The sequence below is a fragment of the Equus caballus genome, chromosome 4 (assembly GCF_041296265.1).
Source record: "Equus caballus isolate H_3958 breed thoroughbred chromosome 4, TB-T2T, whole genome shotgun sequence".
In the NCBI taxonomy this organism is placed as follows: Eukaryota; Metazoa; Chordata; class Mammalia; order Perissodactyla; family Equidae; genus Equus; species Equus caballus.
The window spans coordinates 96,640,340-96,666,240 of NC_091687.1; the positions used below are offsets into that span (position 1 = coordinate 96,640,340).

General features: G+C 41.3%; 1 protein-coding gene across 1 annotated transcript in view; it reads right to left on the minus strand.

Annotated features, from left to right (window-relative positions):
* Positions 1–25,901, minus strand: part of KIAA1549 — a 126,690-nt gene that overhangs the window by 9,138 nt on the left and 91,651 nt on the right. The window contains exons 16-19 of the mRNA XM_070264305.1: positions 24,779–24,932; positions 19,199–19,516; positions 8,402–8,448; positions 2,529–2,686 (exon numbers count right to left, since the gene is read on the minus strand). Coding sequence (XP_070120406.1) covers positions 2,529–2,686; positions 8,402–8,448; positions 19,199–19,516; positions 24,779–24,932 — 677 coding nt within the window. The remainder of the gene's footprint in view (positions 1–2,528; positions 2,687–8,401; positions 8,449–19,198; positions 19,517–24,778; positions 24,933–25,901) is intronic.

Consider the following 25,901-nt stretch of genomic DNA (forward strand, 5'->3'; position numbering starts at 1 on the left):
TGCAACAAGGTTCAAATAAGCAACAATTAACAGGAGAAATAAGACTTTCTGCAAAGCTTAGCACCTGTGAAGTGTGGGAAACCCTGCAGGACATCAGGATAAATTATTTGTTTTGCTCCCTGACAGACAATGCAAAATATAAGAACTGCCTAAACGGCTAATGATCCACCAACAATTACAAATTTGGAATTGGCCTAAACTAGTTCCTTGATGAACTTATAAAAGTGCATATTGTCCAGAAAGTTAGAAAATAGCAAAATAAATTATGTAATATGCAATGGCTCCTCTTATTAAAGCTTCAGTCTCTTAATAAACCTTCAAACAGGAGGGTGAAGAAATGAACAGGGAAAATAAAAGGGTGACTTTGAATCCTTGTAATAAAACACAGTAAGAGAGGTAACAATGAACTGTGAGGATTTCTCAGAGTATCCAGAGCTGTATAAGAAACAAAGCTCAGGATCTTAAACTACACAGATGCTTTTAGGTACACTGAACAAGATTCACAAATAAAGCGTTTATAGCATCAGCTATTCAAAAGATGAAGTGTTACGACATGAAACAGTAATTTTTAATTTTAGGGTACATGACTGGACCTCAGGTCAACTGGTGGGGCAACCAGCCACCTGCCACATGAGAATCTCAGCTCAGCCGTGTCTGCTGCTGCTTGTCAACTATGAGCAGCATCTCTCATTATGGGTTTGCGGAGGAGCTCTTAGCTGGTCCACTTATACTTCTGTTGGACTGATTAGGGAAAGCAATTATAAGGCACAGCAGCATTTGAAAATTTGAGGATTTACAAAGATCTCAGGACAAATCCCTCATAAACATCAGGCATCTACTGAACTTAAGGAGGATTTGCTCTGGATTCAACTATTAACGCGAACTCCCAGGAGACTCTAAAACAAATGTATTTTTTTCTTAAACAAATGTATTTTTTTCTTTTCTTCTCAACTCATTTTCTGAAAATCAATATATTCCTAATGTAGCTATAATTGAGGACACTCAATGCAGAGAACCTTACTTTTTTGCTTTACAAAATTCTGAGGGCCCCTCCTTTTCTCTAATCTTTACACGCATCTCAAAAAATGACAAAAATTAAAAGCAGTTAGATTGTTAAAATACAGGTGTTATAGCTCTATTTCTAAAAAGCAAAATTGAATCATGAAAAGAAATTTAATCCATAAATTGCAATTGTGGTTTGAAAATAAAGACCTGTATCTTTATGTTGAATATACTAATATTATACTTTTATAGGTAAACCAAATCATGCATAATGTTTCTCAAACAACTAATTAAATATACTTTAGAAGTTGTTTTTTTTTTTTAAGATTTTATTTTTCCTTTTTCTCCCCAAAGCTCCCCAGTACATAGTTGTATATTTTTAGTTGTGGATCCTTCTAGTTGTGGTATGTGGGATGCTGCCTCAGCATGGCATGATGAGCAGTGCCATATCTGCACCAGGATTCGAAGTGGTGAAACCCTGGGCCACCAAAGTGGAGTGCACAAACTTAACCACTCGGCCACGGGGCCAGCCCTAGAAGTTTTTTGAAACAAGATTTATTTTCTCTCTGGCTTCAAAATTTCCAGAAATTAGATACTTTAAACTATGTTCTTTCAAGAATATAAACTGAGAACTTTCTACCTGCAGATATTCTGATATAGATTTTTATTTGAATTCCAACAGGTAATTAAAGGAAAACCTAAATACTAAAAGGAAAGAAGAGTCATGTGCAAATACTTAAGTCTAAAAATGAATTAGAAAACCACTATAGAACATATGAGCTTTCACTGTTGAATTATCAGGTATAGAGCTGCACCAATTACCCACGAATGACGCCTAGAGTGTTCTTTTAACGAGGGTTTGAAAGAGGGGTGAAAAGGAACTAAAACAGTTCCACATGACCACCAGCTTGCCCCAGGCCCTCCACCGCCGACTCTGCCCACATACGTGACAGCAGGAGGGGACAGCAGGACTCAGGTATAGAGGCATTAAAAATGACAAGAAAATTTAAAAAGGGAAGATGATGATACTAACAAAGGCAGAAGGGAAAAAATGAGGGAGGTGAGGCTCGGGGAGAAAAAACAGTGGTTGTACCCTCCCAGAAATGACAAATAAAACCAAATCTCCCTCCAATCACTGTCCAGCAACTTTTAGAGTTGCTTATTACAAGCTGGAAAAGTACCTTCTTGAAAACAAAAACTTGTTTTAATGCCATACCAAGAGCTCAGAAATAGATCTTTCAGTTTACTGTAAGAATTCAGAAACGTTTTCCCTCGAAGAGTATGCTGTGAATTCCATGTAAAGGGGCTGCTTTTGAGACACTGATTCAGGAACAAATCAGAGGACATCCATCTTGGCATCTCAGCCACTCTCTCCCTTCCCATCTCCCCTGCCTTACATCTTCACTAGGATCCAAGGGAACACAGCTCTCAACCAATGGGAGAGGCTGCTGAACATGGGGATACTGATACCCTGGGAAATCTAAAATGCCCTCTGCCGGAAGTTAGCGAAAAATAGCCACATGTACCTGTGGTGCCACCGACGGGCCGAGGCCGGGCCACTGACGGCATCTCCTCGGAGTAGATCCCTCGGGCAGCAAATGGGGCATCAGCTGACGCCTGTGGCTGCTGGGGCTCAGGAGGCACCAGCTCCGAAGACTGCAGCAAACCGGGGCCAAAACCTGGTCTGAAGGCAAAGCACACCCCAGCATCAGGACCACACTTTACCCTGGCTCTGGTATTTTATTAGGTCCACCCTCAGCCCTACAGAAAAAGAAGAGCTATTATTGCCTTATTATCCACCTCCTCTCCCGGAACTTGAGCTCCCTGAGGGTAGTGGCTTTTTCTATTTGCTCACTGACAGGTCTCCAGCGCTAAGAATGGCGCCTGGATACAGCTGATGCTTGAGAAATCTCCATCAGATGACTGAAGAAGAAATGCTTTAGTTTACAGACCAAAAGAAGGCGCAGGTGATGTTCCAGGGCCGGTTCACCTCCAGAATCTGAGTAAAGTAGTGCTTCTCCAACCTTGGTTGCACATCAGCATCACCTGGGAGCTTTATTTTTTTTTCTTAAAGATTTTATTTTTCCTTTTTCTCCCCAAAGCCCCTCGGTACATAGTTGTGTATTTTTAGTTGTGGGTCCTTCTAGTTGTGGCATGTGGGACGCCACCCCAGCACGGCCCAATGAGCGGTGCCATGTCCACACCCAGGATCCGAACGCGTGAAACCCTGGGCCACCGAAGCGGAGCATGTGAACCCAATCACTTGGCCATGGGGCTGGCCCCTCACCTGGGGAGCTTTTAAAAACCCAGTGCCCACACTGCACCCCAGACCAATTAAAACAGAATCTCTACAGGCAGAAGCCAGACACTGGCAGTTTTTAAAGCACCACTGATGAGCCTGTTCATCATGGCAGTGGTTCTCAAACTTTTGGTCTCAGGAGCCCTTTACACTCATGAAAACTAAGGACTCCCAAGAGCTTTTGTTTATGTGGATTGTATCTATAGATATTTATTGTATTCAAAATTAAAAGTGAAAACAACTTTTAATACTTATTTTAAAAATTCATTTAAAAATAACCATATTAAACATATTATATGTCAACATTTTTCATGAAATTAACTATATTTTCCAACCCTCCCCCCAAAAATATTAGGGAGAAGAGTTTTACATGTTTTTCAAAACTCCTTAATAGAAGACATCTGGATTCTCATATATTTTGCATTCCATCCATTGTTGTAAGTTATTTTAAGAAGAAAATCTGACCTCACATAAATATGTAATTGGAAAAGGGAGGAATATTTATTCAAATAATATTTCAGATAAATATTCTTCTTTGATACCACACCAAAACTCAACAAAGTTTCCTTGAGGGTTAGTGGCAATGTGGAATCTGAAACAATATCAATGAACTTTTTTTCATACTCCGTTCACATTAAAATCCACTGGTCTATCTTGCACTTTGAATGGCCCTATGTATGATTTTCTGACATCAATCATTTGGAAAATATTAGTTCACTGCGTTATGCAGACTTTCTAGACATTGATACATTTCATTTTATTGTATCAAAAATCACATTCACTACTATCACCATCGAGCTCATCGGAATCGGAAAAGTCTTTAAGTACCAGGCAGCTGCCAAGTACACAGTGGCAGACAAAAGTTTCCAATTCCAATTGTCCCTTGAAAGCTCAGTTTTATCATTGGCAACAAATACTGTCAGTTGTTCTTGAAATGATAGGCTTACTTCCTTCATTTTCAAAACAGCATCTGTCAAACACCCAAGTTTGAATAACAATGTCTGCCAGTTGTTTGCTCAAGTAAAAAACATGCCAGCAGTTAGCTCAGTTCAGTTTTCAACTCAAACTGAACAAGTGCTTTTCCTTTAAAATTCCATATTCAGCACAGTGTTTTACACGTGTTTCCTCTTTTGTCACACAGACTATTAAAGACTTAAGGTTTAATAAAATTGATTTTCACTACATCATCAAGGACATACTAACATAAAACTGGCATTTTTTAAAAACTGCGATTGCAGAGCGCTGAAGAATGTGATGAGCGCTCAAACACTTTGGTGCCACTGCCTTGATTCACGCTAAGTGAATCAATCACAGCAGTTTCACCCACCATTGCTTCTGCACCTCAGTGTAAACATCAAGAAAAAAGTCAAATAACGCCTTAATATTATTACGAAACTAGTTTTGACCTCACAGACCCCCAGAAGGGGTCTCAAGGACCCTCTATGGTCTGAGAGCCCCACCTTGAGAACCACTCTTCTAAAAAAAGTCAGGAATAAAAAGAGACGACAGTCTAACTACAGTTCTTTGCAGATGACAATCAATCAGTTATTAATAGATCAAACCAGTTTGATGAGAACGTAGACTGACTTGCCCTTATCTTATGGTGTTATTTCTTGAGTGCATTTCATAAATTGAAACCCAGGCTATCTATATCACTCTCTTTAACTAACTACTGCTTTCAGATTGACGTCAGAGAGAGATGTCTGACATCTCCTGCTTTCCGGATCTAAGAGCTTAACATAAGGCACACTCCTTCTTCAGGATCTGTATGTTGGAGCGTGCCTAACCTAATCATACTGTCTGCACCATCCACCCAGGAACTAGCTCTTGCCCTTTACTTATTTCTACTTTACCCAATCAGCCCCCGTTGCCTACATTTGCATCCCTTTTATCCTAAATTGTGTGCTCAGGTAGTTCACATGATCCAAATACTCTAGAATCCTTTTACTTGAATAACCATAAAATTGATCATCCAAACTAGAACACTTTTGAGAGTGAAAGTTATTAACAATTATGCTGGATAACAGGTGTAAACTGAACCGAACTGAGTAAAACAGATCACAGGGTCCCCAGTCGTTAACTTCTGCCTGGATCACCTGAGTTCCACCTGTTCCCTTAGCCTTTGTTGCTTTTGGACCACAAAGCAGTGCCTGGGTAGGGAGGAGGGTTGAGGAAAAATAAAACAAACCCCTCTGAAAATGAGAACGAATAAAGAAAAGAAAGGGGAAAAAAATGAGGAAGCAGATAACATTCCTACTTCTGTGTGATTTCTGGTCATTGAAAGGATAGTTGAGTATGATTTCTGAGATTAATTCTGTCTTCCTGAAATTCCTTCTTTGTGACAAACCATCTGTCCTATCGTGTGTGGGTCTGTTTGTGGACACTCTATTCTGTTCCTTTGGTCTATTTGTCTAGCTTTACAGTAATACCACACTGCCTTAACTACTTAACAGTAACTTATGACATTTAGAATAGTCCTAACACCATACTCTTCTTTCTCAAAGTGTCTTGACTATTCTTGGCCCTTTGCATTTCCATATAAATTTTACAAACAGCTTGTCAGTTTCCATGTATTTGAAAAAAAAAAAAACTACTGGAATTTTGCATGAGATTACCATGAATCTGTAGACAACTTGGGGAAAACCAACATTTTAAAAATAATGAGTTGTCCAATCCATGAACATCTTTCTCTAGAGGACTTGAATATCTTTGGTTGGATTTATTCTGAGATATTTTATATTTTTGAATGCTCTTTTATGTAGAATCTTTAAAAGTTACTTTCTGTCTGTTGCTCATAAATCGAGATAAAACAGATTTTTGTATATTGATCTTGCATCCAGCTACTTTGTAATTTAGCTATCTTGCTAAATTCTTTTAACTCTAACAATTTGCGTGTGGACATTTTTTTTTTTTTTTAAGATTTTATTTTTTCCTTTTTCTCCCCAAAGCCCCCCAGTAAATAGTTGTATATTCTTAGTTGTGGGTCCTTTTAGTTGTGGCATGTGGGATGCCGCCTCAGCATGGTTTGATGAGCAGTGCCATGTCCGCGCCCAGGATTCGAACTGACGAAACACTGGGCCGCCTGCAGCAGAGCGCGCGAACTTAACCACTCGGCCATGGGGCCAGCTCCTGTGTGTGGACATTTTAAGATTTTTTACTAAAAAATTATATCATCTGTGAATAATAACAGTATTATTTCTTTCTCTGAACTCCTCAATCTTTTTGTTTCTTTTTCTTGCCTTATTACACTGGCTAGGATCCCAGAGAGCAATGCTGACAGAAGTCATGCAAGAGGGATCTTTGTTGTGCTCCTGTTCTCAGAGGGAAAGCTTTTAACATTTCACCACTAAGTAATATTTGCCAAGATACCTTTTATCAGATTAGAGAAGTTCACTTCTATCCTTTGCTATGATTTTTTTTTACCATGAATCAATGTTGAATTTTATTAAATGTGCATTTATTGAAATGAGAAGATTTTCTTCCTTTATTGTCCTCCAAGTCGTGAATTAGATTGCTTGATTTTTTTAAATGTTAAATCACCCTTGCATTGATGGAATAAATCCATTTGGTTGTGATGAGATATCCTTTTGTATACACGGCTGGATACGTTTGCTAATATTTAGTTTCCAATTTTTTGCATCTCTGTTCATGAGTGAAACTCCCCTTAATGTTTCCTTTCTTGCAATGTCTTTGTCCTTCCTGTCTTGTCCTTGGTATCAAGGTTATGTGAGTCTCATTAAATGAGGTGAGGAGTGTTCTCTCTTTTCCTGTTCTTCAGAAGAGTTTGTATGGCATTGGCATCTTTTCTTCCTTCGGTGTTTCTGGGAGAATTCACCGTTGAAGTCACCTGGGCCTGGAGTTTTCTTTGTGGGAAGAATTTTAATGATTTTAATTTCTTTAATAGTTACATGACTATGCATGTTTTGTCTTTTTAGGAATTTTTCCACTTCAAATTTATTAACAAAAATGTGCTCATAAAATCTTCTTAAAATCTGTAAAATTTTTTTTAATCTGTCGTTTAAAAATCTGTCAAAATCTTTTTAATTTCTGTAAAATCTGGATTAATATGTCCTTTTGCATTCCTCTTATTCATAATGTTACACAGATATTTGATCAAGCTCTCCTGGGGTTTATCAATTTTAATAGCCTTTTTTAAAGAACTAACTTTTAGTCTGTTGACCTTCTCTATTATGGTACTTGTTTTCTACTTCATTAATTTCTATTCTTCTTATTGTTTTTTAGAGATTTTATTTTATTGGCCCTGACCTAACATCTGTTGCCAATCTTTCTTTTTCTTCCTCTCCCCAAAGCCCCTCAGTACATAGTGGTATATTTTAGTTGTACGTCCTTCTAGTTCTGCTAAGGGGGATGCCGCGTCAGCATGGCTTGATGAGCAGTGCTAGGTCCACAGCCAGGATCCAAACCAGCAAAATCCTGGGCCGCAGAAGTAGAGCCCGCAAACTTAACCACCCAGCCATGGGCCAGCCCCTCTATTCTTATTTGTATTCTTTCCTTCTTTCTACTTCCTTTAGATTTAATTGGATCTTTTTAAAACTGAGATGGATGCTTAGATCGCTGATTTTCAGCCATTTTTCTTTTCAAATATATTTTGAATCATTTAAGGATCAAAGTGTCCCCTAAACATGGCTTTAGATGTAGCCACAACTTTTGATATGTTGCATTTTCATGATTCCTTAGCTATGTGAGTCTATCAAAAGTTTTGCTCAGCTTCTCAGCCACTTTCTCCTGAATCAGCAGGTGCCCCTGGAAGGAAGTAGCTCAAAAGGCAAGGCTCACCTCCAAGATCACCTGGATCTTGGCTCCAGATCACTTCACTGCCCTGTTAGCTATCTGGGTTTTATTTTTTTATTTTAAAATCTTGCCTAGCTTTTCCAGTTGTCCTCAGCAAATTATCTAATCTGTCACTACTGGAAGCAGAACTTAAATTCCAACTTTTTTTTACCTCTTCTAATTAGATCGAGAGAACACACAACTCAGAGTTTTGCAACTGCCCACATCAGCTAAAAGAAATGAGTTTATAAAATTATAAAAACAGCCTATGTGAGAAAGTCCTAATGCGTTTTCTCCTGAAAATCTTACCTCGGCAATGGGCCTGAAGGGGGAGTCATTCCATAGTCTTCATATCTCTGGAAGAAATTAAAAAAAAGACGAAGATTAACATTCAATACTTATTACAAAGTGGCAACAGCAAATTTATAAATTTAGGTTTATAGGATCAACTTCCAAGAGAATTATTCCTCATAAAAAGTTAGCATGCTTTTGGGGCATTCAGCCATCAAGTAATGTCAGAAGTTTCAGTTTGGGGAACTGGGTTGCGAAGCTTTGAAAAACAACTAATTTCTAGACCTTTCTCTTTCTTTCATAAAAATTTGAATAACAGACAGGCTTTCTGCACCTGCTCTTCCCTCCAGCTGATGCTCTACAAAACTGTATCATCTGCTAAACATCGAGGCCCCCGTGCCACATTTAGTACAAATGACTCTATCAACATGGACCACGATGGTGACCAGGTCCGGTGAGTACCCAGTAGCAATTCAAACACACTCAAGAAACTAAACTGTGTAAATGCTGTACCATGTTGTAGAATGTTGTAAAAAGAGAAAGGATATAAAGACAACTCGAAATTAGAGAGATTCTTAAAGATGAAGTGAACACCTTCAGTTTCTGACAGTTTTCTGGCTCCAAGGAGGCCCAGCCATACCCCTTGCCCTTAGATTCCATATCCTTTATCTCTTTTTACTTGAGCTCATCTGAGCTAACCAAGTGCTCTATGACTAAAACAATATATTATCAGATTTAAAGAAACATATATCGAGGTTGCAGACCTCATGAAATCAGCATATCCTAACCCTAACACACATGGGACTCCAATTTCAAAATTTCTTTCAACAACTGTGAATCATTATTTTGGAATCAGATATTTTAGTAGGACAGTAACTCTGGATCAAGTTCATCCAACTCCAATAGTTTGAACCAACTGGCTGTCCAGGATTAGGACCTCACAGTTAAGTCACCAAGTCAGCCTTGCTTCTGGACCTGCTCTAATATTAGATCTTTATTTTTTTTAAGCTGCCATTTATTGAGCTAGTATTTTGTGGTAAGAACTGCACCAGCACTAACTCAGGCCCACGGTAACACTAAAAAGTGCTCACTTTCTCTGTTTATAGATGAAACCAACTCACAAAGAAGTTAAGTAATTTCCTCCTAATAAGTCTTTTTGACTCAAAAGACCATGCCTTTAATAACCACTACACTGCACTGCCCATGGTTCCCCTAACCAGACTTTCCCCCTTGAAGAAATCTCTACTTTACAGAGAAAAAAGTAGAGGTTTTGGAGTCAAACAGACTGGCCAAGGCTTTCCTGGGCTTTTTTCCATACACCAAGAAGGATATAACACTCTCTACACCTCACGGAGTTCAAAAGGATTATTAGATATGAAACTGTGCTCAGATTACCTTACCTTCTGACCCTCTCTGCTTTCATCCCCTTGGCAGAGCGAGAGAGATTAGAACCTTGCAGAGTTCCCCCACTGAGGTAAAATAAGCCAAAGGGGATTACTGAAGAAGGGAGAAATAGGAGGGAAAGGAGCTTCAATTCTTTTTCCAAATAATTAAAGAGAAAGCTGAGACTGGGGAAAGATTATTCACAGTGGCCCTTGTGCTTTCAGCACAGTTTGGATTTTTTAAACCTATTCATATGCAAAATAAAAGAAAAAAAGATCAAGACTTAGCAGTTTACCTATCAGGATTTCAGAAGGTCTCATAAGAGATAAACTAAAAGAAAAACAGTGAAAAATAGCTGTCTGCTCTTTATCTGTTTTATTATTGTAGTGCTAGGCATTTCAACTCTATTGTAGTCAGAAAAAGTCATTTTTTCTAGAGACTGCATGTCCCAATGAAAAGGTTTTTAAAAAAGTCGCAGACAGAATGGCAGGCATTTACTTCAAATGGGTCACACTTGTCTAAAAGTTTGAGGGACAAAATAGAATTTTAAGGTTTCAATCAGCTATGTCAATAAAAATCCCATTTTAACACATCCCTTCTTTCTAATCAGGAGAAAACGGGCCAACAGAGTGAGAAAGGCAAGTCAAATGGGATGGTCCTGCTTGTAAATGTCTGAGCTCAGGTATCCACACCTGCCACTTAGAGGTCTACTCCAGGGAGGCTAACTTCGCTCAAAAAGGAAAAATACCACCTATCAAGTGGCCTGACTCACCAATGCATGAGGAACACCCCGATGCTGGCAACAAAAGAGCAAAAACATCATTAGATGGTAAATAAAGGCTTATGATGTAACTGAAGGCACCTTGAAATCCACATTCCTATGGTTTTTACTGTGGCCAGAGACAGAGAAGCAAATAAAGGGTGATCAGGTTTCTCCTGGCAACAAACAGTACCTTTACGACCAATTTATAAACATGCTGAAATTATATTAGATATGCACAGATACAACCAATGAGTCTGGTTTTCCACTACATTAAATTGCTATCATTCTCATTAAAATACATAAGGGTAACAGCAGAAGTCCACGATGAGGAAACCACTCAATAACAGTGTTTATAACACTCTTGCTATGCATTGGAATTCTTGGTTGAGACGGAGATTAAGGCATTATCACAGAATTGTTAATCTCCGACACCTATGAACAATGAGCAAATAAAAATAATAAGAAAAATCTGTCAAAAATTACTGCTACAATTCATCAACAAAAACCATACAAGTAAAGAAAGGAACAGAATCATGCCACAAACTCAGAAGAGTGGTGGCCAAAGGAAAAAACAAACGATTCTGGCAACACAACGGGGGAGAAGTTGACTGAAGGGTAAATAGGCCTCCTGGAGAAGGGAGGGGGTAAGAATCAAGGAAAAACCTGCATAGCAGAAGCCCCTAAATAGCACAACAGGGTGTCAGGAAAAGCAGGAAGGACCATGGAGTTCTGCCCTATCTCTCAAGTCATCAGGCTGGGTGTTAGGGGAGCACAAGCTCTCGGGAGTTCAGCTTGCTCTGCCTGGGGGGGCGGGGGGGGGTGCATTTAGGAGCATGAAAAGTGCAACACGACTGCTAAAGAGATGGCAGAATGAGTCCCAAGGAGGACCGGACTTAGCACACCAGGCCCCGCCGTGCCCTTCCTCCACGAAGTCAGGCTACGGAAGCAATCCTCAACAGTGACACAGGCCCCAAAGAGGATACGAAGACCACAAAGGTGAATGTACCCACACTCCAGCAAATCAAAGTGAAGTCAGGCAAGAGTTGCCCATCTTAACCACGAACCGGAGGAAATCAGAACGGCAAGGCAACTCTGCAAACATTTACAGCCAAGAAACAAGCAAACACACACACACAAGTTTCAAAAAATGAATGTAAGTAAAAGACAAAGGACCTCGTCTGGAAGAAAATACAACAGTCAGAATTTCTACAAGTATGTTGAATTATAAAAGAACTTAAGAACAGCAATTTTTTTTTAAGTTCAATGACGAGATGATAAAACAACAGAATGAACTGAAACGGGAGACCACAGACTGTGGAAATCATTTGAGGACCAAAACCATGCCATTAAGACTCTAAGAAATCAACCAGCAAGGAAAGGAATAGACATGACTTAAAATCAAATTAATGTCACAGACAAAAGACCTACGATAATCATAACGAGGGCAGACAGGCAGAGAAAAAAGAACAAAGTAGCCAAAGCAATTAAAGCACTAGGAACACAAAACAAAGATGAGCCAACATAAAGACAACTGCTATCTTCAACTCCAATATATGGAATAGAGTAAGAAAACCAATTCAGAAATAAAACTAAGTTTCCGTAAAGTAAATGAAAGAGCAGAATCTGAAGATAAAATGAACACAGGCTCTTCAGGGGGAAAATGAAAACTTATTAAGTGCCAAGAACTATTTAGGCTTCCTCGCAAATAGTATACGTACATCCCCTACAAGGAATGGGGGAATTAACATGGCTACAGATTTCTCTACAGAACAATTCAACAAGCACTGGGAGCAGACAGAAGTAACATGTAGGGGCCAGCAGTGAACAAGTTCAGGTCGTAAAGCGAGATGGGAACTTTCCCTTTGGAAAACCCAAGACTAAATTAAGAGGCTCCTCGGAGGTCTTCCTCTTCATTCCAAGTCCTCCTGTCATCCACAGGATGCATCTACTGTGTTAGCCTCCCAGCTCTTCAGCCCGCTCAACATCAGTGAATGGTATTTTACTTGTCAACAGCCACCCTGACATCCTGCACTCAAGACCAGAGGCAAGGAGACAATTAGGACGTTCCTGCAATAATCTTGGTGAGAAATGATGGTGGCTCCAACTAGAGTAATGCAGTGGAAGGATTTGAGAGGAAGTATCTACAGAGCTCCAGCATCTTTAATTGACCCCCAACCTATACTTTCCCTTTCAGCATATGGTCCATCATCACTTCAACTGCATCCTCTAGAATCTGCATATCTTTTGCCAGTTGTCCTTCCATCACATCTGCCTGATAAAGCTCCAGTCCTGGATCAATCCAACTACCTGTTTTCTCCTTGCCTGCACCTAGGTATTTGGATGCCAGTAAACAAAACTAAAGAACTTTCATTTGTGCCACTATAATTTCATGATAATCAATCTCTACAGAGGCCTCAACACTGCTAAATAATTATTCCTATGTCCCTAATCTGTTTTCCCTCACTCTCCACAATATGTCAAATCTCTACTCTCCCTCTAATCTCTTGCTTTGCCACACTTCTTCCCTTATTCTCAATAAACGACTGCTTTCTTCACTGTGAGAATAGAAGCCATGATGAGATGGGTGGTCCCTCAACTTCCTGCCACCCAACTACAAACTTGATTGCATCCGTACCCAACTCTTCCTTCCTCCTTCCTATTAAATTGGAAGAAATCTATCCCCTTGTTTCTAAAGATAATTCCTCCATCAGTGTTCTGAATCCCATCTTGTATCATCAAACTCTCCTTCTACACTGCCTCAGAGCCATCAGCAATTAAACATGATTCTTCCTCTTGAATCCATTTATTGCATTACACTAGCTGGGGCCATGAACATCTCTCACCAGGATTATTGTAAAATCTTCCTGATTGTCTCCCTACCTCTGGTCTTGCACTCTGACAAACCATTCTCCAATCTAAAATGAGAGCACTCTCTCAAGAAGGTATACCTAGTTATGCCTCTAGACTGCTCAGAACCCTTCAGTGTCCAGCCATTACTCTCAGGATGAGACCTAGGTTCTATACCTATCAGCTTCTTGCTTTCCCTCTCCTGCCTCATGCCTTACCACTTTTACTTCCTACTCTGTATTGGTCAGACAGAACTAATTTCATTGCTAAGAACACACCACACACATTTTGGTGGGGGAAATCTTAACAGCTTTATTGAGTTATAATGGACATACGATAAACTGCCATATTTAAAGTATACAATTTGATAAATTTGACATATGTCTATACTCACAAACCATGCCCACAATCAAGATAACGAACACATCTATCACCCCCAAAGTTTCCTGGTGCCCCTTTATAATCCCTTCATCCTATATCCCTTCCCAAACCTGCCCCATCCCTAGACATTTTCTAGAATTGTATATAAGTGGAACCACATAGTATACACTTTTCATTTTTTTGGTCTGGCTTCTTCCCCTCAGCATAATTAAGACTCAACCATGTTGTTGTATGTATAAATATTTCATTCCTTTTTATTACTGAGTAGTATTCCATTGTATGGCTACACCACAATTTGTCTATATATTCACCTGCTGATGAGCATTTGGATTGTTTCCAGTTTGAGTCCATTACAAATAAAGCTGCTATGATGTACAAGTCTTTGTATGGATATATGCCTTCATGTCTCCTGGGTAAATACTTAGGAATAGAATGGCTGGGTGATACGGTAGGTGAACGTTTAATTTTTTTAAGAGACTGCTAGACTGTTTTCCAAATTGGCTGAGCTATTTTACATACCCACCAAGAATTTATGAGAATTCTAGCTGTTCACATCCTCACAAATATTCGGTGTGGTCAGTGTTTTGAATATTAAACATTCTAATAGGCGTGTAGTGATAACTCATTATGATTTATTGCATTTTGCTAATGACTAAGTATCTTAGTTGATCATCTTTATCTGATGATTGTTTATATTCATCTGCTTATTATCTGTATATCTTCTTTGGTGACATTTGTGTTCAAATCCTTTCCCATTTTTTATTGGGCTGTTTATATAATATGTATCTTTTTATATTTATTGAGATTAGCTTTATGGCTTAGAATATGGTCTATCTTAGTAAACGTTCCATGTTCTCTTGAAAGAATGTATATTCTTTCTGTTCTTGTTGAGTGGAGTGCTCTATAGATGTCAGCTAGTTCAAGCTGATAGCGTTAGTTAAGACTTCTTCGAGTCTTCTCTATCTTTCTGTATACTAGTTCTATCAATTATTGAAAGAGGAGCGTTGAAATCATTGACTATGATCGTGGATTTGTTTATTTCTACAGGTAGTGCTATCAGTTTTTGCTTTATGTATGTTCAGCTCTATTACTAGGCACATAAACATTCAGGATTTTACGTCTTCTTGATGAAGTGACCACTTTATTATAAAATGATCTTCTTCGTCCTTCACAATTTTTTTTTACTGTGAGATCTATTTTGGCTCATACTGATGAAGCCACTCCAGCTTCAGGGATTAGTGTAAGCATGGTCTCTCTTTCTCCATACTTTTAATCTATTTGTGCCTTTATACTTAATGTGGGAGTCCCATAGGCAGCAAATAGTTGGATCTTGCTTTTTCTCCAACCTGACAATCTCTGCCCTTTAATAGGGATGTATAGACCATGCACATTAAATGTGATCATTGATAGACATCATCTTGGTATCTATTTTCTATTTGTCCCATCTGTTCTTTCCCATCTTTTCCTTCTTCCTCTTTTTCTGCCTTCTTTTGGACTATTATTATTTCATTTTGACTCCTTTGTTGGCTTACTAGCTATAACTACATTTTTTAGTGTTGCTTTAGGGTTTATATTATACATTTTTCATGAATAACAGTCTACCACCTCCCAGGGCTATTATTCCACCTGGTGGAAGAACCTTAAAATGGTGCACTTGTATTTTTCCCTTCTTGGCCTTTGTGTTATTGTTTTCACACATTTTACTTCTATATACGTTATAAACCCCACAATACAGTATTATTACTTTTCTTTTAAATAGTCAATTATCTTTATAAAATATTTAAATAATGAAGAAAAAAGCTATAATTACCCACATATTTACATTTCTAGTGCTTTTCATTCATGTATGCAGCTCCATATCTGTATCTGGTATCACTCTACTCCTGCTAAAAAAAAAAACTTTCCCTAACATTCCTTACAATACAGGTTAGCTGGTGACGCATTCTTTCAGTTCCTGTATGTCTGAAAAAGTTTTCATTTCACCTTAGTTTTTGAAAAATATTTTTGCTGGATATAGAATGCTAGGTTGACAATTTTCTGTTTCTTCAAAACTTTGTTCCATGGTCTTCCGGACAATGAAAATTCTGCTGTCATCTTTACCTTTGTTTCACTGTATGTAACATACCCTTTTTCTCTAGATAATTTTAAGATCTTTGCCACTTGCTTTAAGCAATTTGATATGGTATTTCTTGGTATAGTTTTCTTCATGTTTCTTATGCATAGGATTCATCAGGCTTTGTGAGCCCGTAAATTTACAGTATCCATCAAATTTGCAAAAATTTTGGCCAATATTTAATTATTTTTTCTGACTCTCCCTCCTCTCCTTTGAGAACCTCAATTACATGCATATCAGTCCACTTGAAGCTGTCCCACAGCTCCCTAAGTTCTATTCATTTTTTCAGTCTCTCTCTTTTTTTATGTTAGATAGTTTTTATTTCCATGTATTCAAGCTTACTAATCTTTTCTTCTGCAATATCTAACATGCCATTAATCCCATCCAGTATGTTTCATCTCAGACATTATAGTTTTCACGTCTAAATTTGATTTGCATCCTTTAATATCTTCAATACCTCTAATTAATACATCCAACCTTTCCTCTAGCCTCTTGAACATATGGAACTCCATTACAATAATTCTTTTAATATCTTTGTCTACTAATTCTATCATCTGTGCCATTTTCTGGCTTCTTTGCTTGTCTGGTTAGTTTTAACTGGATGTCAGACAATATTAGTTTTCCCTTGTTGGATGCTGCATCTTTTTGGGTTTTTTATGAACATTCTTGAGCTTTGTTTGGGTTCAGGTCTTGCTTATATGCTTTTTTAGTCAGAACAAGAGCAGCTGCAACCTGGGGGTAATTCTGCCACCACCCCTTTCCCCCCATGAAGGCAAAACTCTTCTGAGTACTCTAACCAAGGCTGCATGAATTATGAGGTTTTCCACGCTGACTGGTAGGAACGGAGCTGTGTTAGTCAGATCAGGCTGCCATAATAAAACACACAGACTGGGTGGCTTAAACAACAGAATTTTATTTTCTCACAGTTCTGGAGGCTGGAAAGTACAACATCAAGTTTCCAACAGGGTTCAGTTTTGATGAGACCTCTCTTCCTGCCTTGTGCACAGCAGCCTTCTTGCTGTGTCCTCACATGGTGGAGAGCGAGCTCTGGTGTCTCTTTCTCTTCTTCTAAGGGCACCAGTTCTTTCTGATCAGGGCTCCACCCTCATGACCTCATTTAACCTAATCTCCTCCTTAAAGGCCCCACCTCCAATATAGTTACATGGGGGTTTGGTTTCAATTTCTGAATTTGGGAGGGACACAATTCAGTCCACAGCAGGAACTTATTCCCACCACCGTGTGAGCTCTGGGGATGTTTCTTTTTTTTTTTTTTTAGGAGATTAGCCCTGAGCTAACTACTGTCAGTCCTCCTCTTTTTGCTGAGGAAGACTGGCCCTGAGCTAACATCCATGCCCATCTTCCTCTACTTTATGTGTGGGATGCCTACCACAGCATGGCGTGCCAGGCAGTGCCATATCCACACCCGGGATCCGAACCGGTGAACCCCGGGCTGCCGAGAAGCTGAACATGAGAACTTAACCACTGCATCACCGGGCCGGCCCCTAAGTTCCTTCTATTTTTGAGGGGTGCTTTTTTCCTCAGTTTTGGGTAGTTTCCTCACACACTTAAACTGATCAGTACTCTGATGAAGATTTTCTGCACATCTCCAGACTTATCTCTTTGTGCATCTCTCTGCCTTCCTGCACTGTCTATTATGAATTCTAGCTGCCTTTTCCTTCCCAGACTCCCAACTCTATTCTCCCAACTCAGGGAGACCACGAGCTCTGCCTGGGGTCTCCCTCCCTGCACTGCAGCTAGAAAATCTCTTAAGACAGCAAGCTGGGGCGACTGCAGGGTTCAACCCAATTCTCAGCAATCCCTCTCTTTTGTTCCCTAATGTCCACTGTTGTGAAAACCCATATATTTTGTCCAGTTATTTTAGTTGTCCTGGAGGGAAGGTAAATCCAGACCTTTTCCTCTATCTTGTCTTGAAGAAGTTTGCACCAGACGCTTTTATTCCTGTGTCTCTGCTGTACTTCTCCACTACCTGAAATCTTCTTCTTCTTTCAGTGATAATCACTAATTATCTTTTAGACGTCCACTTAGATGCCACTTTGTCCACAAAATCATTCCCGAGCACCTCCTGTCTCAACCAGGTGCTCCCCCGACATACCTTCCTCCTGCCATTGCACCAACCACGCTGTACTGGAATTACTGCTTCTACTGTCCATGTATCCCCCAGTGGAACGCAAGAGCTGGAGCCGTGCATCGTGCACCTCTGGATCCCCAATGCCTGACAGAGTACCCAGACCACGGCAAGTGCTCCATGAACATATTCGAATGAATAAACAAAGGAGAGAAGCTTAAAGTGGACAGCCAGCAGCTGTAGCCACATTCATTTTATCACTGAGTTTTGTTCTGTTATCATCCATTTCCTTAAAGACTGTAAACCAGTTGTTATTATGAAGTAGTTTAATATTATTGAAATAAGCTATATTTTAATATTAAAAACAACAGTGACTAGATTGAACGGTCTTTTTCCCCATAGGGCAGCAGTAATCTCTACCGTAGGCACGTGCCTACCATGCCTTGAAGGAAACAATCTATTATTAAGGGCATGCTTTGAAAGTTCAAACCAATTTCAGAGATAAAAATTCTTTTCACATAGGTTTATTATCACCCAATTTCACCTTAACCTGAGGAATAAAATCAGAGGAACCCAGTGTAAACACTTCTTGAAGCAATTTAAATTGTGACCTATTACCTTCTTGCCAGAGTCAAATGATGTAGTCCAATCATTTAATCTAAAATTAGCAGAAAGTAATATTTAATGTTACATCCTTGAGTTTTACCTCTTTTCCATGTCTTGAGAAGGTACATTTGAAAGGACTGACGGAATATGCAAAAAATAAAGGATCAAAACAGCAGACAAAATGGTGAAATGTCAATTCCCAAGATGGAAACCTGATATTTGAAAATGGTTGTCCTTGCCTCCTCGTGGACTAGCTGCCTACACTCCCACAGCCTCGAGGGCCTCCTCAGTCCCAGGGGGCCTTATGAGAAGAAGCTTAATGATCTGGGTACATTCTAAACTGTACCATCTATGGAGATATCAATGAGAATATGTTTTGACAGTTACCCCACCTCCGCTTCATGACATTGAAGGGAACCCAGGAAGATACTTCCAATAAAATATCAGAGTTGCATAGAACAATGCTTCCAACATTGAGAATTAACTTAGGAGAAGATAATAAAAACCAAGACCCATCATCCAAGCTTTGATTCTTACCAAGTGCAATCAGAATATTGCGGGATCCTGAAAGCGAAGCAGTCGGGCAACAAAACTCCAACATCTTGCATGAGAGAATTCCAGAAGGCTCATACTTACGCTGCATGGGTTGTTGGCTGTCTGAGCTGAACTGTAGAAGGATCCCCATTGAGTGGCTCGCCTCTCTTCCCGGGAAGGAGTGCTGTTCACAGGCAGGCCGGCTGGGACCCCGGGGCCTGCAGCCACAGCGTTGGCAGGCTGGCTGCTGGGGGCCACGAGGGCAAAAGCGTCATCCAGGAGAGAGTGCATGGTCTGGCGCGCCTCCTCAATGGACGGCTGGGGCGGGACATACTGGGAGGCCGGGAAGGGCAGGCCTGGATACCTCCCCAGCTCAGCAGAAGACGGTGTCTGCACATCTGCCGGGAGGTCGGGATCGGACTGCAGTGGGGAAACAGCAGAGTAAAGAAGAATCAGACACGAGCTTCTACGGCAACCCAAAAACAACACTCTAGGACCAAAATGGAATTTAACAATTCTCACTGACGTTGAGGAAAAGGTTTAGCATAAGAATTTTATAAATGACTGCTGAGGAACGTGCGTTCCATATCATGGGGGCAAAACGTTTGAATGCGGAAAAAAGAACAAAGTGAAAACATTCAATAATCATTTGTCTGGAAAAATTCAATCAACTATCTGAAACACCTTTCAGTACCTGGAAGTACAATCTTTATGGAAAGCCCCTAAGCAACCAGAAATGACGTCTTAGAGTCTATATTCCATAAATCTAGAAACCAAAAACTAAAGCAGGCTATTGACTATTATCAATGGGAAAAAACAGCCCTACACACTCCCAAAAGAGTTCAAAGTCACCACCATATGACAACTGTGTATGTATAAACAATTTTAATACCTACTATGACAACTACTTATAACAGTAAATAGTAACAATTATTATTCAGAAATTATTCATCTTTAAAATGGACATATCTCTGGATAACATGAAAGATCAAGAAAGGTTTAAACATATTCTATACCCACTGTCTAAGAGGCAGGGATATAAGTAACAAGATTTTTTAAAAATCTTATTTCCTGATACTGCCTTATGAGCAAAATGTTGTCATAATATATACCAGGTAAATTGTAAGGCATAAAACGGAACCAATGGAAGAAGAGGCCTTTCTGGTCTCAGTGGTTCCAGAAGCCCAACTCACGGTTACTACAACTGACACAAGGAAAAGAGAAGAGGTTCTGGTGACCCCGGGCCTCTGTGAGGAAGAGTGGATGTCTTTTTCTAGAAAGTTCCCCCTACTGGCCCCTGGTTTAGCTCACCTGGTTGGATCTCCCTACTCAAGGGGTCAAGGAAGACATCCCATATCTGTTTGTATCAGTGAGTCTCTTACAAAGAAAAAACTCTATTCCACAGACATATCCTTACTCTTAGCCAATTGTCTGGAAAACACTTCCCAATGATTATGGTCTGTCCAACAGATGATCAGTTCTTATTCATGCCAGGGTCAAACACCAAGGGAAGCAGTTGCTTAACTCCAGAGAGAAAGCCATTCTACACACTGGCAAACCCCCAACAGTCCACACACCTGTTTTGCTTGGCCAGCATAGTCTTTTAAAAAATAGATATTTTTAAAATCTGAAAATTTCAAACTAAAACTCAGGGGGCCAGCCTGGCAGTGTACTGGTTAAGTTCATACGCTCCGCTTACACGGCCCAGGGTTCGCAGTTTGAGATCCCAGGCACAGACCTAGCACCACTTGTCAAGCCATGCTGTGGTGACATCCCACATAAAATAGAGGAAGATTGGCACAGATGTTAGCTCAGCAACAATCTTCCTCAAGCAAAAGGAGGAAGATTGACAAGAGATGTTAGCTCAGGGCCAATCTTCCTCACCAAAAAAACACCTAAAACTCAGATTCCCGGATTCTCTTAGAAGAATCTGAAGCTCTGGCATCAGGGGCCCTCACTCCACTATAGAAACAACTGCTGCTGAGCAGCGACTCCCTCCTGAGATGGGCAGGTGCTCTTCCCAGCACAACAGGGAGTGGCTGGTCTCACTCCCACATACATTACACACTTGGTCCCATAAGTCTGTTTCTCAAAAACTGCAATATCTCAGTAAAGTTTCTAGTAAGTGACATCTGTTATCTAAGACTTCTAAGTAAGGAGTTTGGGCGCCAAAGGGGGTGTCTGGTTTATGACGTAGCATTGGAAGGACCCTGTGTTCCTTTCCTTATGAAGTAGATAAAAGGTCCACACGCAGGCCCTTCCCCCATTCTTGGTTTTCTTGAAGAGCCGATAGGGAAGACTGCGGTCAGTAGTGCGCCACCAAGCTAAGAGTTCACAGTGGAGAAAAGGGAAAGTGTGTCTGGAACAATCCTACTGGTAAGCAAGAGAGTCTCTCTAAAGCCAGAATGATGTTCCCACTGGTGGTTCCAGCGGCTGACTAGGTAGCTGCATTGCAAGGAAGCAAATGGTGTGGCCACATAAAAACAACTGCAAACCCCAAATGAGGTTCCAATGGGGAGGAGGATCTTAGACACACTTGAAGAGAGTCCCTGAGAGCTAGAACCACTGCCAATCTCACCCCGAGTGGTCATAAGTTTAGAGAAGGTTTAACTTTTATAGCAAGAGAGATACGCTCTGAAGATGGGAAGGAAGGTTCCCTTGGACTCCATCGGCACCATGAATCCTGCCAAGAAGGCAGAGAGACACAGAGCCAAGATGAGGGATTCGTCTTTCTTCTTCTTGTTGCCTCCTCATTTTGCAGGCCAGACTACCAGGCACTTGCAGGCCAAGAAGATGTCTTATTCATTTTTCTATATCCCAATATCTAGCACAGTGTTCCACATACAGATGGTACTTAACAAAAAATGAAAAACTGTGATCTACAAAAGTTAGTATTTACCCAGGATTCCTGAGTTGGAATTTGAATTCCATTACCTCAAATCTCAGTTTGACAATTCTGTTATATTATGTTTGTTTCCTTTGCACAGAAACACGTTCATCTGTCATTCTTCAGAAATAGATATGACCCTTTTACCTTCAGTCACCAGAGATGGTGTATTCTGGTGCCTACTTTGCAACCCTCTGGAGGTATTATAAGAGTGATCACACATCGTGGTGGGCCCAGGACAATCTCAGTTTATGCCTGGTGTCCCAGTACAATAATTAATAGTGCCTCCCCTCACTCTCACAAGTGTTGGCTTGGAAGATAAATTATATCAGGGGTTGACAAACTTTTTCTATAAAGGGCCAGACAGTAAATATCTCAGGCTTTGTGAGTCAAACAGTCCTGTTGCAACTATAGTCATGTGCCGCACAACGACGTTTCCGTCAACAACTCACTGCACGTACAACGGTATTCCCATAAGATTAGTACCACATCGTCCAGGCATACGCTAGGCTATACCATCTAGGTTTGTGTAAGTACACTCTATGATGTTCGCACAATGACGAAATCATCTAAGGATGCATTTCTCAGAACATAATCTCATCCTTAAACCAGCATGTCCCTACTCAAACTGCCTGGTTCTTAGCAAGAGCAGCTACAGATAACATGCAAATGAATGGGCGTGGCTGTGTTCCAAGAAAACACTATTTACAAAACAGGCAGCTGGCTGGATTGGCCTGAGGGCCACAGTTTGCCTAGACCTATAATTATAATGATGACTTTAGTTACAAGGAATCCAGAAGAATTTCTTCCACCTTAGGAGAATAAAGTTCTGGAGGAGAAGATATTTTGAGGGGAAAAGTGTAAAACTCAAGATAATTCAAAAACACATATATCTAATATAATCTGGAAGATGAAATGTGACCTAAGAAACGGTTAAGTTCTGAGAAAGGCATTATCTTTGAAAGCATGTGTTTCAGAACTTTTAGGGAGAGAAAGTAAAAAGTCAGTCCATCCGAGGAAGACTTTCATTTTAGGGAATCTTTGAAAAATGGGGCCACTGGAGACGAAGTAGCTAACTGAGGTGGTGTTCTCCAGGGAAGCACTTCCTTCCACCAGCTCAGGGAGGAAACTCTGTGCTTTCTGCCAAGAAAAAGCAAGGAGGACAAGGATGGTCTGGGCCACCATGAAAGAGGCCTGATTTAGGGCCATAAATAGAGGTGAATGGAGACAGCAAGGGAAAGACAGGCTATTCCCTACACAAAACTTAATGGCATTGGATGATGGAACTCAGGGCGACTAGAAAAAAGGAAGGGACAGGGACTGTAAAGGCTCTCCTGCAGATTCCCATGAGAGATGGAGCCCTGCTGGCCAGGGAAACGAAGGGGGACGGAGCAACGCTCCCCTTCTTCTAGTCGCTGGCTTCACACAGCACGGTCTGGACATCCCTGCATGACTCTCCTGGGGAGCCAAAGGGAGAGCCCTCCCCAGATGAAGCCAAACCCCACAGACGCCCAGACAAGTGCCTGTCCAAAAACAGCAGCAGCACAAGAACTGCCGGCGATGGGTCCTCTAACTCAGGAATTCATTCCCAGCATTCGGAAACGACTGGATTCAGTCTACTGAGGAGCAAAGGAGTCTAATTTGTAGGCCTTCTAACTCTCTGGAATCATTCCAATCCTCATGAGAGGGTCATGAGGGGCATGGTCAGTCTTTAGGGCACTAGAAATACAGTAAGTTCCCAAGGAAAGGCCTGGTTGTCTCAGATGTTCATGATTCAATTATACTCAGCCCCAATGTCGAGACAGTGGCACGTTTGGCTAATTACGTTTAGTGTCTGTCAGTGTTAGCTATTTGTGTAATTTAGGAGATAAAATATAAAACTCAAATAAGAAATGGCTGGTTGAATAGGCTCTACCTAAAGTGATCATTACATCACCAACCCCTTCTCCAGAGATGTGTGTTTTGCTAATTTCCCTCTAAACAAGGACAGCTGTATAAGTCTGCCTCCAGGAAGAGGCAGGGGACTCGTGCAACAAGACAGGGCTGCACCCTGACACAGGGCTGCAGGCACCCGCTGCGCATCCCGGTGCTGCCTGAGTCAGCCACATCTAGCGCCCCCTCTCCACCTGGGGGTGTCTTTGTGTCTGTATTTCTCACAGTCCCTCGGGGAGGCTTTCTTCCCTTCTCAGTGGGGTCTGCGCGTGTGTGTCTTAATGCTATCAATGTCTGCCTTCAACACTTCAAGCAACTCTGTATCCTTTCTGTTTGAAAAAAATGTTTAATTCCATATTTCTTAAATTCCATTAAGCTCTTTCTTCCATTAAAATAAAATATATATATATATATAAGCAAATAGAATACCTTCTTCGCAGTCCAGGAGCAGAAGGGAGGGACAAAACCCTAAATATCCCTCCCATCAGCAAATAACCCAAACAACCCTCTGACCAGGGAAAGGAAAAAAAAACCTCTGGACATTTCTCTCAGTCTTCCAGTTAACCTCAAGAAGCGCCTACTCTGAAGCCTGAGAGGAGAAGGCTTGCATATAGAAAGGAAAAGCACAGAGGAGGTTTCCAGAGAGCTCGTCCAGCAGCCCCCTGCTTTAAATGACTCAAGTTTCCCCTCAAAGGACCAGCCCTCTCCCCCTCTCACCCCACATGCCTCACCACCCAGCCGGCCTCGCAGCTTCAGCCACCGGGCATCAACACCACACAAGGCAGCAGCCACCACTATTCATTCTCCTCTCCCAGAGAGCCACCCCAACCCGGATTCCAGAAGCCAGGGTCAGCATTACGCACTGGGCAGCCAATGTAGGCAGAGTTGTGGACGCCAGGGGGCCTTTTGTAAGTGCCGTCACTGTCTGTGGTGATCAGCCTGTCCTTCTCGGCATCTCCAGGGCAGCCGTTGACCTGGTGTTTCCGGCGTGGCTTGGGAGAACGCTTTATCCGCGAACTGCCAGGAAAACGAGAGGTTAGCTTCACAGGAAACAAACTTGCCTGCCGCTGGCTTATCAACTGAACACTAAGCATTTCCTGAGCACCTGTGATGTGCTGGCCACTGGAGTAAACACCCCACAGAATATAAACAATGTGTAAAACACAGTCTCTGCTCTAAGAAAGCTCACAACCTATCTGCCCTGGCAGACTATATCAACACACACGGAACAACGGAGAACAGTACGAGGCAACGTATAGTCGTGACAGTATTTAATAATACAGACATTCAGGAAAGGGGGAGGTCCATGTGAGCCGGTGACATCATCGCTGGCTGCACAGGGCCTGAGCTAGGTCTTAAAGAGCAGAGGATCTGCACACCAGAGGGATGTGGAAGGAGAGAGTGAGGTGTGGACACCACCGTGCTGCCGAGGGCCAGAAACAGGAATGCAGATGAATCCCGGGGGCAATGAGGCCAGGGCTAAGGGAGTGGCAGGTCTGTCTATGCTGCTGTAGGGTGGAAAGCAGCTCGAATGGAGAGGCAGGCCAGCCTGTTACAGGAGCACAGGTTCCATATGGCAGGGAACAGAAGCCATAACAGGGTTTGAGCAGAGAAAGGCACAAATGAGACCAGTGTTTACAGAAAACGTATCCGGTTAAAGGCAGGGCTCTGGGAGACCAAGAGACCAAGACTGAGTGTGGCTGAGGGAAAGGAAATGAGCTGTCCACCCACACCCAGGTAGGTGACCAAGCAGAGGAGGTGAAGATCCTGGGGGTGAGAGCGGGATGGAGGAGAGGGAGGGCCCAGGAAGCGCCGGAGGCACAGTGGGAGGAGGACAGGCGACACCACTTTAGAATGCCCATTCCAGGAGACAGCAAACCCAGGAAATGCTCTCAGGCACTCGAGGGGCCGCCTTCTCCACACAGGTGACAAACAAAGCCATCAGGGTGGCCGACAGCCTTTCTGTGTATTAACCTCTTGGAGTCG